Source organism: Felis catus, chromosome A2 (genome assembly GCF_018350175.1).
Source record: "Felis catus isolate Fca126 chromosome A2, F.catus_Fca126_mat1.0, whole genome shotgun sequence".
Taxonomy (NCBI): Eukaryota; Metazoa; Chordata; class Mammalia; order Carnivora; family Felidae; genus Felis; species Felis catus.
The window spans coordinates 167,414,738-167,429,924 of record NC_058369.1 but is presented as its reverse complement, the minus strand read 5'-3'; the positions used below and the strand labels follow the sequence as shown (position 1 = coordinate 167,429,924).

Sequence of the window (15,187 nt, the reverse complement as noted above, 5' to 3'; positions counted from 1 at the left end):
GGCCACTGGAAGGATGTGTGGCAGCACAGATTCAGTGGGAGAGCTTGAGAAATGGGCTCAGAAGGCCGGCAGGAGTGCAGGGAGTCTGGACAGTAAGACCCAGTCATCGTCCCGAGGAACAGGAGCATTGGGATGTGGCCATACACGGTCCTCAGTGGACTCTCGCCATCACTGAGTGACCCATGCAGCCTTGGACTCTCCCTCCAGGGGGCAGTGGGATCAGACTACTCAGGCCTTGGCCACACCGCTCTGCTCTGCCTTTCAGGGCATGGACGGAGAGGCGTGCACGTCATCGGCCTTCTGGGTGGACGTGGAAGGCTCTGAGCTGCTAACTTCTGCCGTCTCAGGACAGAAGTGCTTACTCACTGTTTAGAGCTTGTCCAGTTTACAGCTGGTCCCCACCCCCCCATCTGTAGTCTCGCTCTCCACAGTTTCAGTTACCCAGTCACCTATGATCCCAGAGCGGATGAGCCTCCTGACGGATCATCGGAAGACCCGTAAGAGCTGGACGCTCCATCACAGTGCCCACATCGCTCGCCTCACTTCACCTCGTCATGCGGGCATTAGATCTTCCAACTTCCTCCTCACCAGGTGAGCACAGCACAGTAAGATATTCTGAGACAGAAACCACCGTCACGTGACTTTTATTACAGTACACTGTTCTGTTTATTTTTAGTATTAATTTTTACTACCACCTAATTTATAAACTAAACTTTATCATCGGTATGTATGTATAGGAGAAGATGCAGTAGGAAGATAGGGTTTGGCACCATCCGTGGTTTTCTGCATCAACTGGGGGTCTTGGGGCATGTCCCCTGTGGATGAGTGGGACAAGACTGTTAACTGATTTTGGACAAATTTTGCTTGTCCAAATTTTGCAGTGCGGTGCCCCATGATTTACAAAATGTTTGAGCACACTCCAATATATGTGTATTTATTCGTAAGTGATAGGTATTTATAAAGCTATTTATAAATAAAACCTATCAGACGAGCATTTTGAAAGGATGAGATTAAAAGAAAGGAATATACATTTTAGTATTTCTTTCCACACGATGTCAGGATTGTTCCGCACCCCTGACACGTGTGCACCTGGGCTTGGCGACCCACGTCTTCCTCCTCCTGGGCTCCCGCTTCCGGTCTCTTTGCCCTGCGGCTAGCTGTTGCCGTGGCGACGTGTGCCTGGACGCCCAAGCTCCACCCGGTAAGCACCTCTGCCTGCTTTTCCCCAGTGATGGGAACGTTCACGGACTCAGGGTAGAGGAGCCATGAGACAGAAGTCGGAAGGAGCCGGGGAGCCAGAGGCTCCTGAGAGCACCCCGTCAGCACCCGTCCCCCCTCCCAACCGCCAGTGGGCTGTGGGGTTCAGGAGGAACAGGCTTCTTTGCAAGCCACTGAGATCTGGGGCCTTTCCCGCTACGGCAGGGGGGTACCTGGCCTGTACAACTGTACTTCGTTATTGCAAACCAGCAAGGTCCCGGGAAGAGGAGAGCACAGTCACACCCTTCTGATCCAAGCAGACATCCATGGATGTCCACACGTACCAGCTACAACAGAGCGGCTCGAGGTCATTGAACGTGATTTGCCATCTCCTGGTGCCGAATGCCACTGAATATTTTATTTTTATACTTTGGGTTTACATATTAGAAGCGCTGCAGTACAACAGTCATTTATCACATAGAAATAAAGCAATTACTACAAAACGAGAATGAGGAATGGCAAGGAGTGTTTCTAAGACAATTTAAGGAGTGTTTTTAGGTTCCCAGCTCGTTGGGCACCCAGTCGCTGTGTGTATGCAGCCACGTGCACAGGCCATCCTGGCAGGCCCGACCCAGTGTCAACCAGAACTCCGTGGAGACAGGCCAGGTAACCAGATGACCATGAAGGGACGAGAGTGATCTTGCTGCTGGGAGCAATCCCAACCGATCACCTAAGAAGCACAGCAGATCACCAAAGTACAGAACCTCTGCAACTCGACCTTTTATCCATCCCTCACTTATTTCAACTGATTAAGCTGATCAGTTTGAAATGTTTATAGACTAAAGACTAAAACTGGGTAGGTTGTCAGCTTTAGAAATACGTTTAGGGTTCCTACACACAGCTGGTAAAAACACGTTTCATTGGAGAACAGATTACACCATAGCACTTAACCCCAAACCCATACAGTTTATCCAAAATTAAGGTAAACGCCCCCCCCCCCAGGAATGATAGTTTCCCCTGACTATGAATTCAACATTCCAGAACTTTCTTTTGATAGCAAGAGCGGCAGAGGGGGCAGGCATGGAAAGGAGAGCTGTCTCCCAGGGAGAACTCCTCCAGGGCAAGGAGACACGTGTGGTGAAACACATGTGAGCAGGACAGGAGGACCATCTCTCGGGAAGGCTGGCCGCAGAGCATCTCCACCGGGTCCTGGCGACAGTCGCCGCTGGTGGGGAGTGGGGTGAGACAGATGGGACACTCATGGGTCTCCCGGTGCAGAGCCTGCAGCACAGGACAGGGAGTGAGTTGGTTGTGCAGGGTGTGAAGGGAAGCTTCCCGAACTTAAGGGAGAGCCATATACCAAGAGACAGGGATATTCTAGAAACGAAGTTCCATCTTGTGTTACAACAACACTAATTGCACATATACTGTTACTCTTGTGAAATATGGGAAGGGATAGTAACTCATGGCCGAAGCAATTTTTTTTTTTTAGTAATCTCTACACCCAGTGTGGGGCTCAAACTCACGACCCCAAGACAAGAGTTGCATGTTCTTGGGGAGCCTGGGTGGCCCAGTTGGTTAAGCGTCCAACTTCAGCTCAGGTCATGATCCCACGGTTCATGAGTTTGAGCCCCGCGTCGGGCTCCATGCTGCCAGTGCAGAGCTTGCTTGGGATTCTCTCTCCCTCTCTCTGACCCTCCCTGCCTGTGTGCTCTCTCTCTCTCTCTCTCTCTCAAATAAACTTAAAAAAAAAAAAAAAAAAAAGAGTTGCATGCTCTTCTGACTGAGCCAGCCAGGTGCCTGTGTGATAAGCAATTTTAAAACAAACAAAAATACTTTATAAAATACTGCACATTAATGACATAGATTTCCTTTTAATTAAGCAATAAAGAGTAGTCCTTTTCAAAACCCTTGACCCTGGATAGCTGCTGAACTTTCTTTATAGATTTTCCTATTTTCATCATTTTCTAAGTAAGTTTTTCGTCTGTTGAATTCAGAGTGCCCCTTTCTTCCATGGCCACTACAGATGCAAGACGAGGGCAGGCCCGGGCTTGAAGAAAAGCCAGGAAAGTAACACGTGGGGCGGTGTCTCCCCTTTGGTGTTCTCACTGCTCACAAAAAGGCGTCATCAAAGCAGTTTCCGGCTGAAGGGCCTTGACCTCACCCCAGACTGGACGACGAAGGTTCGAGGACCACCCCCCGCCCCCTCCCGCCGGTTCAGGCACAGCCAGGGCTGGAAGCACGGATCTGGCACCTCCAGGTCCCCAGGCCTCCCCTCTAATGTCACCCAGACTCCTGGGGGCTCTGCTGCTTCCGGTTAGTGACCAAGCCTACCTGGATCTGGATCTTCTCCCAGTCTCCGTCTGTGAGCTCGTGGCCACACCTGTCCTCCAGCTGCTGAAGAACACTCCGGTTTATGGCCAGGCAGTGGTCGATTTCCGAAAACAGCTCTTCTATGTTTGTGTTGTAGGAGCACAGTATGCGGCGGCTGATTTCTGTGAACTGCAAAGGACACGGGAGGCAGCGGGCTAACGCCGGGTGAAATTCTACACGGAGGCGGAAGGGAAGCCTCTTCTTGAATTCTGACGGCCTTGTTTTGCTAACTTTCCTCAGGTCTCTACCTTTGGATGAGACTTTTTAGGGGAGCGCCTGGGGGCTCAGTCGGTTAAGCGTCTGACTCTCGATTCCGACTTAGGCCATGATCTCAGGGTTCGTGAATTTGAGCCCAGTGTCGGGATCCGGGCTGACAGTGAGTGCAGAGCCTGCTTGGGATTCTCTGTCTCCCTCTCTCTCTGCCCCTCCCCGGCTCACGCTGTCTCTCCCTGTCTCTCTGCTCCTCCCCTCCCTCTCTCTCAAAAAACCAAACATTTAAATAAAAGACTTTTTGGGGAAACAGACATACAGATGTTTACTTAACAGAGCCATGTTCGGGTAGTTTATGCAAAGAGATTCACAAAGGTTCACCTGGTTGTAAGTCTTGGTGGTCGCTAACAAGGAATACGCTGTAACCAAAAGTTGCGAAGACATAAGAGGGAAAAGGAAGTGGAGGGGAGAGAGGCATTAGAATCGCTCAGGATTAGTGCCACTGTGGCCTGCCCCGCAGCCTTCGCTCCTGTGCTCAAGCCGGCCCTCACCGCGCTGGCTGCCACAAGGCCCGAGGGCCGGTGACACTGGAGGCAGTGCTCTTGCCAGCCCTCTGCCCCCAGCTGCCTTCCCCCTGGGGCTGCATGTTATGAACGATCATTTTCGCGTGACCATAAAAAAAAAAAAAAAAAAAAAGAAATCCAAGAGAAAGATTATCCCTTCTTGTAAACTCCTTAGGCATTCTGCCTTTCTCACCAAGCCCTAACATCATAATTTGAAAACTCCCATTGCCTGAGGACCTCAAAAATCTCTTTATGGGGGGTAATCAATTCATGGACAGTTGCACACCCCCTTGCTACGGATCTTTAGGACTTAGTTTAAAATTCCGTTTCCCTTGCTAGTCTACCGTATGGAGGCAGCATTTTATCTCCAACTTTCAGGTGGTTTGCTTTTGAAAGTATTGTCCTTAGAGTTCTTTAAGGCCCCTCCCCTGCTCAGTTCTTTTTGTAAAGTACTACTTTTTAATATCAAGTACTGCGTTTTTGATACAAAGGGACTTACAAACACAGTGATCTCGGGACGAATGGTTTTAGCTGGCTGTGGGATGATGTGCTATCGCCTTCTGATGGCAACGAGCTGGAATCGCCGGGGGGAAGCAAAGCCATCAGACGTGTGTTTGCAGCTGGAATTTGCTCAGATCCGACGCGTAGGAGGGGGCACGCCTAGACGCTGCGGGAGTCACGCGGCCGCGCGGGATGCTCGTTTGTGAGCCATTACTTGGTAGCACGTGCTAACTTGCGAAGTAGCTTAACATGACATCCTTCGCTCTCCTCTCCTCCCCTGGACTCTGCTTGGCCGTGTGCGGACTTGGCAAGATTTGCTGTGTGATTCTCCCGGATTTCTCCAAAGAAAGCTTTTCTGTACGTGCTCTTCCGTCAAGATGCCATTGCTCCTTTTCAAAAAGGGGAAGGCGTAGAAATTTCGGTTTATTAGAAATCTAACATGTCTACATCTTTCGTGGGGTTTTTACTGAGACAGCTCTTGTTTTGCTGGTGTTTTGACTACAGTAGTTCGGGTTTTAGACGGCTTGCCCATCTTCCCGTAACAAACACATTGGGAGCAAAGCCCAGATAGAAGAGCGATTTCGTGATTGCAGAGGGCTGGTTACATCTCGTTAGAGGTGCTTGGAAGGGAGAAGAATAGTTTCCTGTTTCCAGTTAGATCGTGGAGATCTGGATTATTAGAGTAAGGGGAAAGGCGAAGACCAGAAACAACTAGGGCAGGGGTGGGGGCAGAGCGAATGGTTCCTATCAGAGAGTTTTGGGGAAGAACCCTCACGCGTGCCGGTGGGAGCGTAAACTGGGGCAGCCGCCGTGGGAAACGGTACGGAGGCTCCTCGAAAGGTCAAAATGCCGTCTGAGCCGATAGTTCCACTGCTGGGTATTTGCCCAAAGAAACTGAAAGCGCCAGTTTGAGAAGATACACGCCCCCCTGTGTTTACTGCGGCCTTGTTCACGGAAGCCGAGACGCAGAAGCAGCCCAAGTGTCCACCCACGGGCGAGTGGATAAAGCAGACGTAACATACAGACACTGACACACGCACAGGAGTATCACACAGCCATAAAGAGGCCGGGACAACATGGATGTACCTAGGGAGTAGCGTGCCGAGCGAAGTCAGTCAGATTGAGAAAGACAGATGCCGTGCGATTTTACTCGTGTGTGGAATCTAAAAAACGTGAACATCCCGAGGGGAGGGGGGAGGGGGAGGGGCAAAACTGGCGCAGGGCGGGGGGGGGGGGGCAGACGGAGTCTCCTCATTATGGGATGAACGAATCCCGGGAAGAAAAGGCCGGCGTGGGGGATGCCGCCACCGATGCCGTGGCGGTCTCGTGCGGTGACAGATGGCGGTTACACGTGTGGAGAGCAAGGCATGACGCACACGCTTGTGCAGTCGCCACTTTGCACGCTGTGTGTCGACTCTACTCAAATTAGAAGAAGGGGTTTTGGCGACAGGACTGTACTGGCTCTCGTTTTCCTTTCCGTTGTCTTCTCAAGACGGGGTGCGATGCGCTTAGAAAAAGCCCTTTGCGCAAAATCGTTTTTAGAACTCTCTAAAAGGTAAGACCCGGGGGGCGCCTGGGTGGCGCAGTCGGTTAAGCGTCCGACTTCAGCCAGGTCACGATCTCGCGGTCCGGGAGTTCGAGCCGGAGCCTGGAGCCTGTTTCCGATTCTGTGTCTCCCTCTCTCTCTGCCCCTCCCCCGTTCATGCTCTGTCTCTCTCTGTCCCAAAAATAAATAAACGTTGAAAAAATAAATAAAGAATAAATAAAAGGTAAGACCCGGGCCTGGCTGCTCTGGGTCACCCCCGTCCTGCGGAAACGTAACACGAACCCTAGACTTGGAGGAACCACGCTTTGTAAAGTCCTTGAAAAGGTGAAGTTAATTGTAGTATCTTGCTTTACCCAACATATCCGAGATGTTATTTCAAAGACGTATCGCGTGAGTAACCATTAACGAGACGCTTTATTCTTTTCTCTTGTTCAGTCTTTGAGATCCTGAGCGTGTCTAGCACGTGTCGATTTGGCCTCCCTGGCCTCACGTCAGGGACTCGACAAGCGCCAGAGGCTTGTGGCTGCCGGGACTGGACAGCACGGCCTGAGGGCTCGTGGGGGCGTTCGTTCGCCGGGAAGAACCGCGTCTGTGCCGATCGCAGCGCCCGAGGCTCGGAGAGCTAGCTCACCTGGGGCCGTAGCAGTTGCTGCTTGTAAGATACTTGCAGGCTGCTCTGAGTAGCAATGGAATCGCCTGGGCCAGGGGGTGACGCTGGTGGCCGCCACCCGCCTGCCCTCTTGCCGTCCCTCCCCCGCCCAGTGCAGAGCTGTCTTCAGAGGTTGCCGTCTCATCCGGAAACCGAGACTGCCATCCCTCCTGTGCCAGGTGAGGCGGCGCGGCATAGGTCTTCCACGTGGAAGTGGGGTCTCGGGGCCCCGGGGACGGCGGGGCACGGGGCTGCGGGGGACGGTGCCCGCACCCTACCGGCCGGCACGCCGCACTCGTGGGTGGCACCGAGGCTCCTACTTTCGGTTACTGAAGTTTGGGGGGCATTTGCTCCAGCAGTTGGAGGCGTCCTGATCGAGGGACCCATGTGGTCCGTCCCATGTCGTCGGGCTTGGGGAGGCAAACTGAGCCTATCGGAATCTCAGAGACAATCAGGCGTGATGCGGGGGACACCTCCTGGATGCGCGGGACTTCCAGCTTTCGAGTGTTCTGGTCTGTGGACGTCTCGTGTGTCCCTGATGTGGACCGACCCGGCTGAACACGGTGTTTAAGTCACCTCCGGGGCTGCTTCTCCAAGGTCAGACCTCACAAGGTGCCCGCAGGGATGTGGTGTGCCCTCTGATTCTTCTTCTCCCTCCCACAAGACGACGAGGGGACACGCAGGAAGGGAGGGGTGGCTGTGGTGAGCGAGCCCGCGCCGGCCTTCGTCCCCGGGTGTTATAAGGATGAGCGCCGAGTGTCAGGGAAAGGCCACGCTGTGCCACGACAGGCGTCCGCATGGCTGACGGTTGAATCTTCCAGGCACTCGTGTTTCGGGGGCTTGTTTGCAATTGTTTTTTTAGCCATACAGACGCACCCCGAACTTACAGCAGTTTGACTTTAAAGTTTTCAACTTTACGATGGTGTGGAAGTGGTACACACTCAGTAGAAACCATACTTGGAATTTCGAATTTCAATATTTTCCCGGGGCTGGTGACAGGCGGTCTGATCCTCCCCCGTGATGCCGGGCGGTGGCCGTGGCTCCCAGTCGCCACGCGATCACGAGGGTCGACAGCCGACCCGCCGACCGCCGTCCGCACCCGCACAGCCATTCCCGTCCCTTCCAGTGCAGCCCTCCGTGCATCACAGGAGATACTCGACACTTTGTTGTAAAAGAGGCTTGCGTTAGACGATTCCGCCCAACCGCAGGCCAACGTGAACGTTCCGAGCGCAGTCAAGGCGGGCTGAGCTAAGCTGGGGTCTTGGGTCGGTTAGGTGTACCGAATGCACTTTTGACTTAATGATGTTTTTGACGTACGATGGGTTTACGGGGACCTGGTGCCATCGTAAATCAGGGAACACCTGTGCTGAGAGGCCCGGAGGAACACGCTCTTCTCTTTAGCGATCACGTTCTCTTCCACACCGACTGTAATCGACACTGTGACTTAACGTTCGTCAGCAGGCCGTGTCTCCTAGGGCCTTGAGTTTTATTTCCTTTGTGTTTTGGCCTTTTGGCTATTTGATAACCTCTATACAAATGACTGAGAGTAGGCGTGTCCCTACCATGTAAAGGGAGAATTCCTCGGAGATCTGTATGACCGACCGCCTTCAACTTCATATTGCACAGTCCGTGTGCCCTGGGAGTGAGTTCTCTTGAAGTGAGAGCGATTCCTCATACATACTTGGAATGTAAGATCTTTTCTTCCTCCAGAATTATGCCTCAGAAAAAAAAGGGGTCACATTCTATTCCAGACCTTACAAAAGATTTCGGGTTATAAGGCATGTTCTCACATTACTTCGAGCACAGAAGTGCTGTCTGGAGAAGGTGCACGAGTGTGAGAGTGGCTGATTTGGGTGCCAATTCTCAAGCCTGGTCCTGGGAGCGGCGGCACCCCCGGGAGTCTCAGCCCTACCCCCGGCCTGGGGCTCGGAACCTGGGGGCCACAGATAGCTGCATCTGAACGGTCTCTCCGGAGACGGAGGGCTGCTGTCACAGAAGTCACCCGCTTACTTTTAAGAGTCAAAGTTATTTAACACAGCTTTCTTTATCATACCTGGGAGTGTGAGTGCCCGACTCCAGGTGTTGAGGTATCACTGTGAGCTGTCAGAGGTCACTTCAGAGGGCAACAGAATAAATGTGGAGGCCACACACACACGTATATTATCGTGTATGTTGTATGTGACAACAGACATACGCGTATCTGCCCAGGATGGCTGAAGGAGTCCCCGCTGTTCTGACACATCGATGACTTCTCACAGCTTGAGATAAAGCACGGTCGATGGAAACAGAGGGGACAGCTCTGAACAGCTGTGTCTGGTGACTCCCCAGTGGCCCTGGTGAGGACAACCCCCAAGTGTCACCTCCCCAGGCCAACCTCCTCCTGCCCTCAGTGCCCTTGGCACATGCCTCATTGCCTTTATTGCTACAAACTTGGGGGCTGGGGGTGCTGTGCCTCACACTGATGACGCCCTGTGGTGTTTTTCAAGGGTTTTCAAACACGTTTACATTTCTCAAGGGCCTGGGATGTGCCCTGACCACGGCAGGCTCTCCCTCAGCACTTGTTGAAAACATGGCCCGGCCAGTTTTGCAGATGCGGCGAGTAAATCTGGGGGGGAATGGATCTTTTTTTTTTTTTTAATTTTTTTTTTTTTTTTGAGAGAGAGGGCAAGCAGCGGAGGGACAGAGACAGAGGGACACGCAGAATCCGAAGCAGGTTCCAGGCTCTGAGCTGTCAGCACAGAGCCTGACGCGGGGCTTGAACTCACAGATCATGAGATCATGACCTGAGCCGAAGTCGGATGCTTAACTGACTGAGCCACCCAGGCGCCCCTCAGTAGGCCAATCTTAATGCTAACTGGTGCCATATAGCAAAACAGTAAATAAATGCTTAGGATATGTTATAATATGTGAGAATTATAAACTAATTCTATACTCAAATGTTGACCTTAACAACAGATACTGAGTATAGAAGAAATATACTGCTTTAGTAATATTCCATAAGTTTTGATATGTATTTTGCTGTCAATTCAGTTCAAAATATTTTCTAATTTCCATTGTAATTTCTTCTTTACCAAGGGGTTATTTAGAACTGTTTCTATATTTCCAAGTGTGTGAGATATCTCTAGTTATTTAAAAATTATTTTAAATTTCTAGCTTATGTACACTGTGGTCAGAGACCAAGATGTACACATTTAATTTTTTTTTTCAACGTTTATTTATTTTTGGGACAGAGAGAGACAGAGCATGAACGGGGGAGGAGCAGAGAGAGAGGGAGACACAGAATCGGAAACAGGCTCCAGGCTCCGAGCCATCAGCCCAGAGCCTGACGCGGGGCTCGAACTCACGGACCGCGAGATCATGACCTGGCTCAGGTCGGACGCTTAACCGACTGCGCCACCCAGGCGCCCCACATTTAATTTTTTTTAATGTTTATTATTTTTGAGAGAGAAAGAGTGCAAGCAGGGGAGGGGCAGAGAGAGGGAGACACAGAATCCGAAGCGGGCTCCAGGCTCCGAGCTGTCAGCACAGAGCCCAACGCGGGGCTCGAACTCATGAACCGTGAGATCATGACCTGAGCTGAGCCGAAGTCAGATGCTTAACCAAAGGAGCCACGCAGGTGCCCATCTATGTTTTAATGCCTTATGCTATGATGAGAATTTCTGTGGTCAGTTTTTATAAGTGATGTATTTGTATTTTGAAGGAGTGTGTGTGCCACAGGTCCTGGGTGTCACTGTCCCCAATGCCTTTGCTTCATATCTGCTTTGTCTGATGTCAGCACCCCAGATTTTCCTGTCGTTCTGTGTGTGTGTGTGTGTGTGTGTGTGTGTGTGTCTGTGCACCCACCCTACATACCTTATTCTTGTTCTCACACATAATAGCCCCTTCGAAGTCATGTGACGGGGCTTGTGCTGACCGATCCATCCAGCGGGACGTTGGTCCGTTGGTCCGTCCTGTTCTGTATTTTCGAGTTGTCTTGCCATTGGCTTACTTTTCTCTCTGCTCTTCTCTTCCGCTGACATTTCTCTCTCTCTCTTTTTCTCTCTGCTAATTTGAAGGTTAAAACTCCATTTCAGTTCTTTCAGCAGTCACCCTACAAATGTGTATTAAAATGAGTAACGTCTGAGGTCAGTCGGAATTTTCACCCCGCCCCGCAAGCGAGGGTCCCCGAGCACGTTAGCGGGGGATTCTGTGTGTTCAAGCTGCCTCTTCCTCTCTTTTACGCTAGAAGACGTGAGTGGTCCTGCTTGACAGAGTCTGTGCCTGTTAGGTTTGTCCACATTTTTACCACCTTGTACTTCACCCTTCTTGCATCTTGGAACCTGGGATCATTTTCTTTCTTCCTGAAAGGCACCTTTCAGAATCTCCTCTAGTGAAGGCATTTTTGTCTGAAAGTGTCTTTCCTTTGCCTCTCTTTTTTCTTTTTTCTTTTGTTAAGTAATCTCTATGCCCGGCGTGGGGCTTGAACTCACAACCCTGGGGTCAGGAGTCACCTGCTCTTCCGACCGAGCCAGCCGGGCGCCCTGCCATGCTTCTCGCTGGAACCCTCCTTTGGTGTGTGTGGCATTCAAGGCTGTTAGTGCCTCACGCAAGTCCCAGAGGTGCTGTGCTCAGTCTTCCGGCTTCTGCCATCACTTCAGAGAAGGCTGTAGCTTCACTAGACATGCCCTTCTTCTTTAGTGTTTTCATCACACTGGGGATCCTGGGGCTTCTGAAGGCTGTGCATCATTCCCATATGCAAAATTCGTAGCCTGTCTGCTTCAAGCTGCCGCCCCGTCCCCATGCTCTTTCCCTCCTGAATTCTGGTTCCTGGACACGGCCTTCATGTCCTGTTTTTGGCGCGTCACATCTAAGTGGCTTCCTTGCAGCCACTTAGATGGGAGGCGACGGCACAGAAGGAAGGGGGGACACGAGGACATCCAGGGTCCCTTCCCTGCCATGTGCCGAGGGCTCAGACCCCGTTTTATTGGACAATTTATCTGTGTGGGTCAGCGTTAGATATACACGTATGAGGCAGGAGACGCACACTGTGTACTTTTGGAGGTTCCACACGTGAACTAAATGCTTTCGTGTTTGCGCTTAAAATTGGCCTCGCACAGCATAAAATTTAAGCTAATAATTGAAACATTCTTCTTTGCTTGGAACAACATTTAATAGCAGACAAAAGACACCAGGGCAGAACGAGGGGTGGGCAGGCAGCCGGGTAGTGGCCAGCGAGGAACAAGGGTCCCGGTGGTCCCGGACTGCGCCAGCCCAGCCCTTTGCTGAGTGCCCTCAGCTCAGCAAGAGCCGGCGGCTGCTCCCCACCCTGCCCCTGTGCTCCCGGGAGCTGCTCCCCATCCCGTCTGTGTCTGCACCCCCATCTCTACCTGCCCCGAACCCCGTGCTCCCCATCTCACTTCCTGTCCCCTCCATTTCTTTGTATTTCTGTGACACTCGCTACTTTTTGAAGTTGACGTTAACGACACAAGTTATTGTTGTCTCTCCCGGGGAAGGTGGGTGCAGCAGAGAGGGACCCCCCTCAAGGAGCTGGCCCTGGGGATCTGGGGGGCAGGGAGGGAGCTGGACGGGTTTTGTAAAGCACAGAACCGCAGGCATGGGTCACTGGAAGCCATCTGGAGTGCTGTGCCCCACAGTGTGATTTAATTTATATTTCATATCTACTGGCCTGCCTAACAGATGTAATGTCATTTTCACACTTGTTAACAAATCACACTTTCTTGCTTAGGTGAAATTAAAAGCATTTCATAAATGAGAAAAGTAACAATTCCTTTTATGTGTAAAGGTGGTTAAGGACTATGAAAATGCAGCGTATTCAATCTAGGCTGAATAACTTTACGGTGGAGTGTCTGCGTGCCGCACGATTAACGGGCCGGGAGCGGGGCCGTCCCACGGTGCACACGGGGCCAGCAGCCCCGGACCCAGGTACCCGTGTGCAGGAAGGCAGGGTGGGAACAAGAGGAGCCCGGTGGGGGGCTCAGAGTTAGAGGGGAACAGGGTGTGTGCGGGGCGGGGCGTCTGACAGCTTCGAGGGAGGCAGCAGGTGGGAGGGGCCAGGTGGGAACGAGGGGGCGGGGCCCTGTGTGGTGGGAGGAGCCCGGGCTGCCTCCAGCTCTCCTCTGAGGCCCGAGTGGCCTTCCGGGAGCACTGCCCTCACCACCTCTGCCTTGATCCCCAACCCCCCATCCTGGGCCTGTCTGGAGGCCGAGGTCCCCTGGGGCCTCTCGTTACTTCCCTGTAGGAATTTCCCAGCCGGCCAAAGTCGCTGACAGAGTCCCATGAATAACTGTCACGTTCCCCTGTTTCCATGACTCCCCTGCACGAATGACTCCTGAAGACCGCGAGGACGCCCGGTGTGCGTGGGCTCATAGCAAATGAGCTCGCTCTCAACTCTCACAGAGCACTTCTGGCCCCTCACGGGCACCTGGCATCGGCCGGACGCTCTCATCCTTCTGTGTGTATTTCTTAGCGCCTGGAAGGAGTTCCTTACATTCAGGGACGAATCTGATTCGCGCTGAGGCACTTAGCGTTCATTAAAAAAAATTGATTTTACGTTTGTAGATTAGAAAGGAGGACACATATATCCCCCAATGTATATATTCTAAAGGGTGTTTTTTGCGATTTAAAAAAAGGAACAATGCCAATGAGGAATGATTTTGAAGCTACTTCCAACTACCAAGATTCAGTAAGCTTGGCGTTTAGCTTATGATCGTACCATTGACATTAGCTTGTTAACACATACACTGCAGATCCTTCAGTATGTATCTACGGCAGATTTCTAAAAGTGAACCGGTGTGACCTTATTCTTGTAGCTTCACACATTCAAAGCCAGCAAGGGTGATATTACCAAGTTAAATCACCGTGTACTTATCCACCACCTATTGTGGCCAATTCAGAGCCATGGCCTAAGTGTAGCTATGATTAACTATTTCTTAAATCTCGAATTCTTATGTGTTCAGTGTCCTTCTTTACTTCCTTCCTGTTATTAGGGTCAGATGCCCTTAGTAATTGAAAGGGCAAGAACTGGCCAAAAAAAAAAAAAAAAAAAAAAAGACAATTGAGTTCTAGTTTTTAAACCAATGGCTAATATTTTTCACTCTACAGGAACAAAATGTATAAAATATTCCACTTTAAAGAGAGTGAATGTCTTCATACATTTTTCCTTTCAAGTCTCATACTTCAGATATTGGATAAATCAACTAAGAGTTCAGGTTATTGATATGCAAAGCAATTACTGGTCATTTACCAGTAACATTACTGGCTAAACATTAAAAACAATCTACTAACAAAAGTACCCAGGTGAACTTTGTCTGCCCGGGAGGCCTCTCTAAGTGATCCGTCTGGATGTCAGCAAATTGCTTACTAATGTGTTGACTTATGACCACCCTCAAAAGCAAAATGAAAAGGCTGGAATTTACAGCATATCAATGAATCAGTTGATAAGCTTTTACTGGTTTAATATCCTCCCAGTCTTGCTGCTTGGAGCCACTTCAAGTTAGCAACAGAATGTTTGCCGTCTCCGTGTGATAAAGGCAGTCACAGGACTAAACAAACTTTAAGACCATTATGCTGTTTGGTGAGATGTAAATGAAAAAAGTAAGGGAAATCTCATGTAGGAGGGTGTGGGAGCGGGCAGCCCCCAAAGTCAACCACAGCATCTGACAAATCACTAAGCTTACTTTTTTAAACAACGGTCAGGACTTTTAGCTTGGGTGGAGATAATATAATGCATTTGAAAAGTTTTAATTGCAGCAATAAAAGACCATCCCTCAATTGTACGACATGTGCTAGCAGAATTTCTAGATAAGGATCAAAGGCATCAAGGACCAACCACTGCCTTCTGGGCAACACTGGGGCTTTCTGTTCACACCGGGGACAGGAGCACCGCGGCTTTCCTGACCTTTCCGGGCGGCTCTGATCTGAGTTCACTGAGCCTTGTTGCAAGAGAGCCCCAGGACTGCTGCGCCGTCCCCGGCGGTGCCAGCTTCATTCTCTGACACTCTCGGGGACAAAACCCAACGTTTGATCCGTTCTGTTCTTTCCACAACCTATTTAAAAGAGCCCACATTGTAACACGACATCACTTGGCTCTGGGTCAGTTGGGAATGTGCCGGTGATGTTCTTTTAAAGCAAGGCGAATCTGCAAAAAAA

At 50.9% G+C, this 15,187-nt stretch overlaps 1 protein-coding gene across 13 annotated transcripts in view; it reads right to left on the bottom strand.

Annotated features, from left to right (window-relative positions):
* The window catches only part of RNF32 (ring finger protein 32), a 56,266-nt gene that overhangs the window by 16,818 nt on the left and 24,261 nt on the right, over positions 1-15,187 (bottom strand). For 4 of the 13 annotated variants that reach the window (XM_019826061.3, XM_019826062.3, XM_003983253.6 and 1 more), the window contains 2 exons: positions 3,532-3,699; positions 1,588-2,478 (listed from right to left, as the gene is read on the bottom strand). The exons of 1 other annotated variant lie outside the window; for it this stretch is intronic. In XM_019826061.3, the coding sequence (XP_019681620.2) occupies positions 2,227-2,478; positions 3,532-3,699 (420 nt within the window). In that variant the 3' untranslated portion in view covers positions 1,588-2,226. Of the gene's footprint in view, positions 1-1,587; positions 2,479-3,055; positions 3,306-3,531; positions 3,700-4,842; positions 5,234-14,449; positions 15,177-15,187 lie in introns of those variants that run through there. 8 more of the 13 variants (XR_006594713.1, XR_006594714.1, XM_045053074.1 and 5 more) reach the window with 7 other exon arrangements.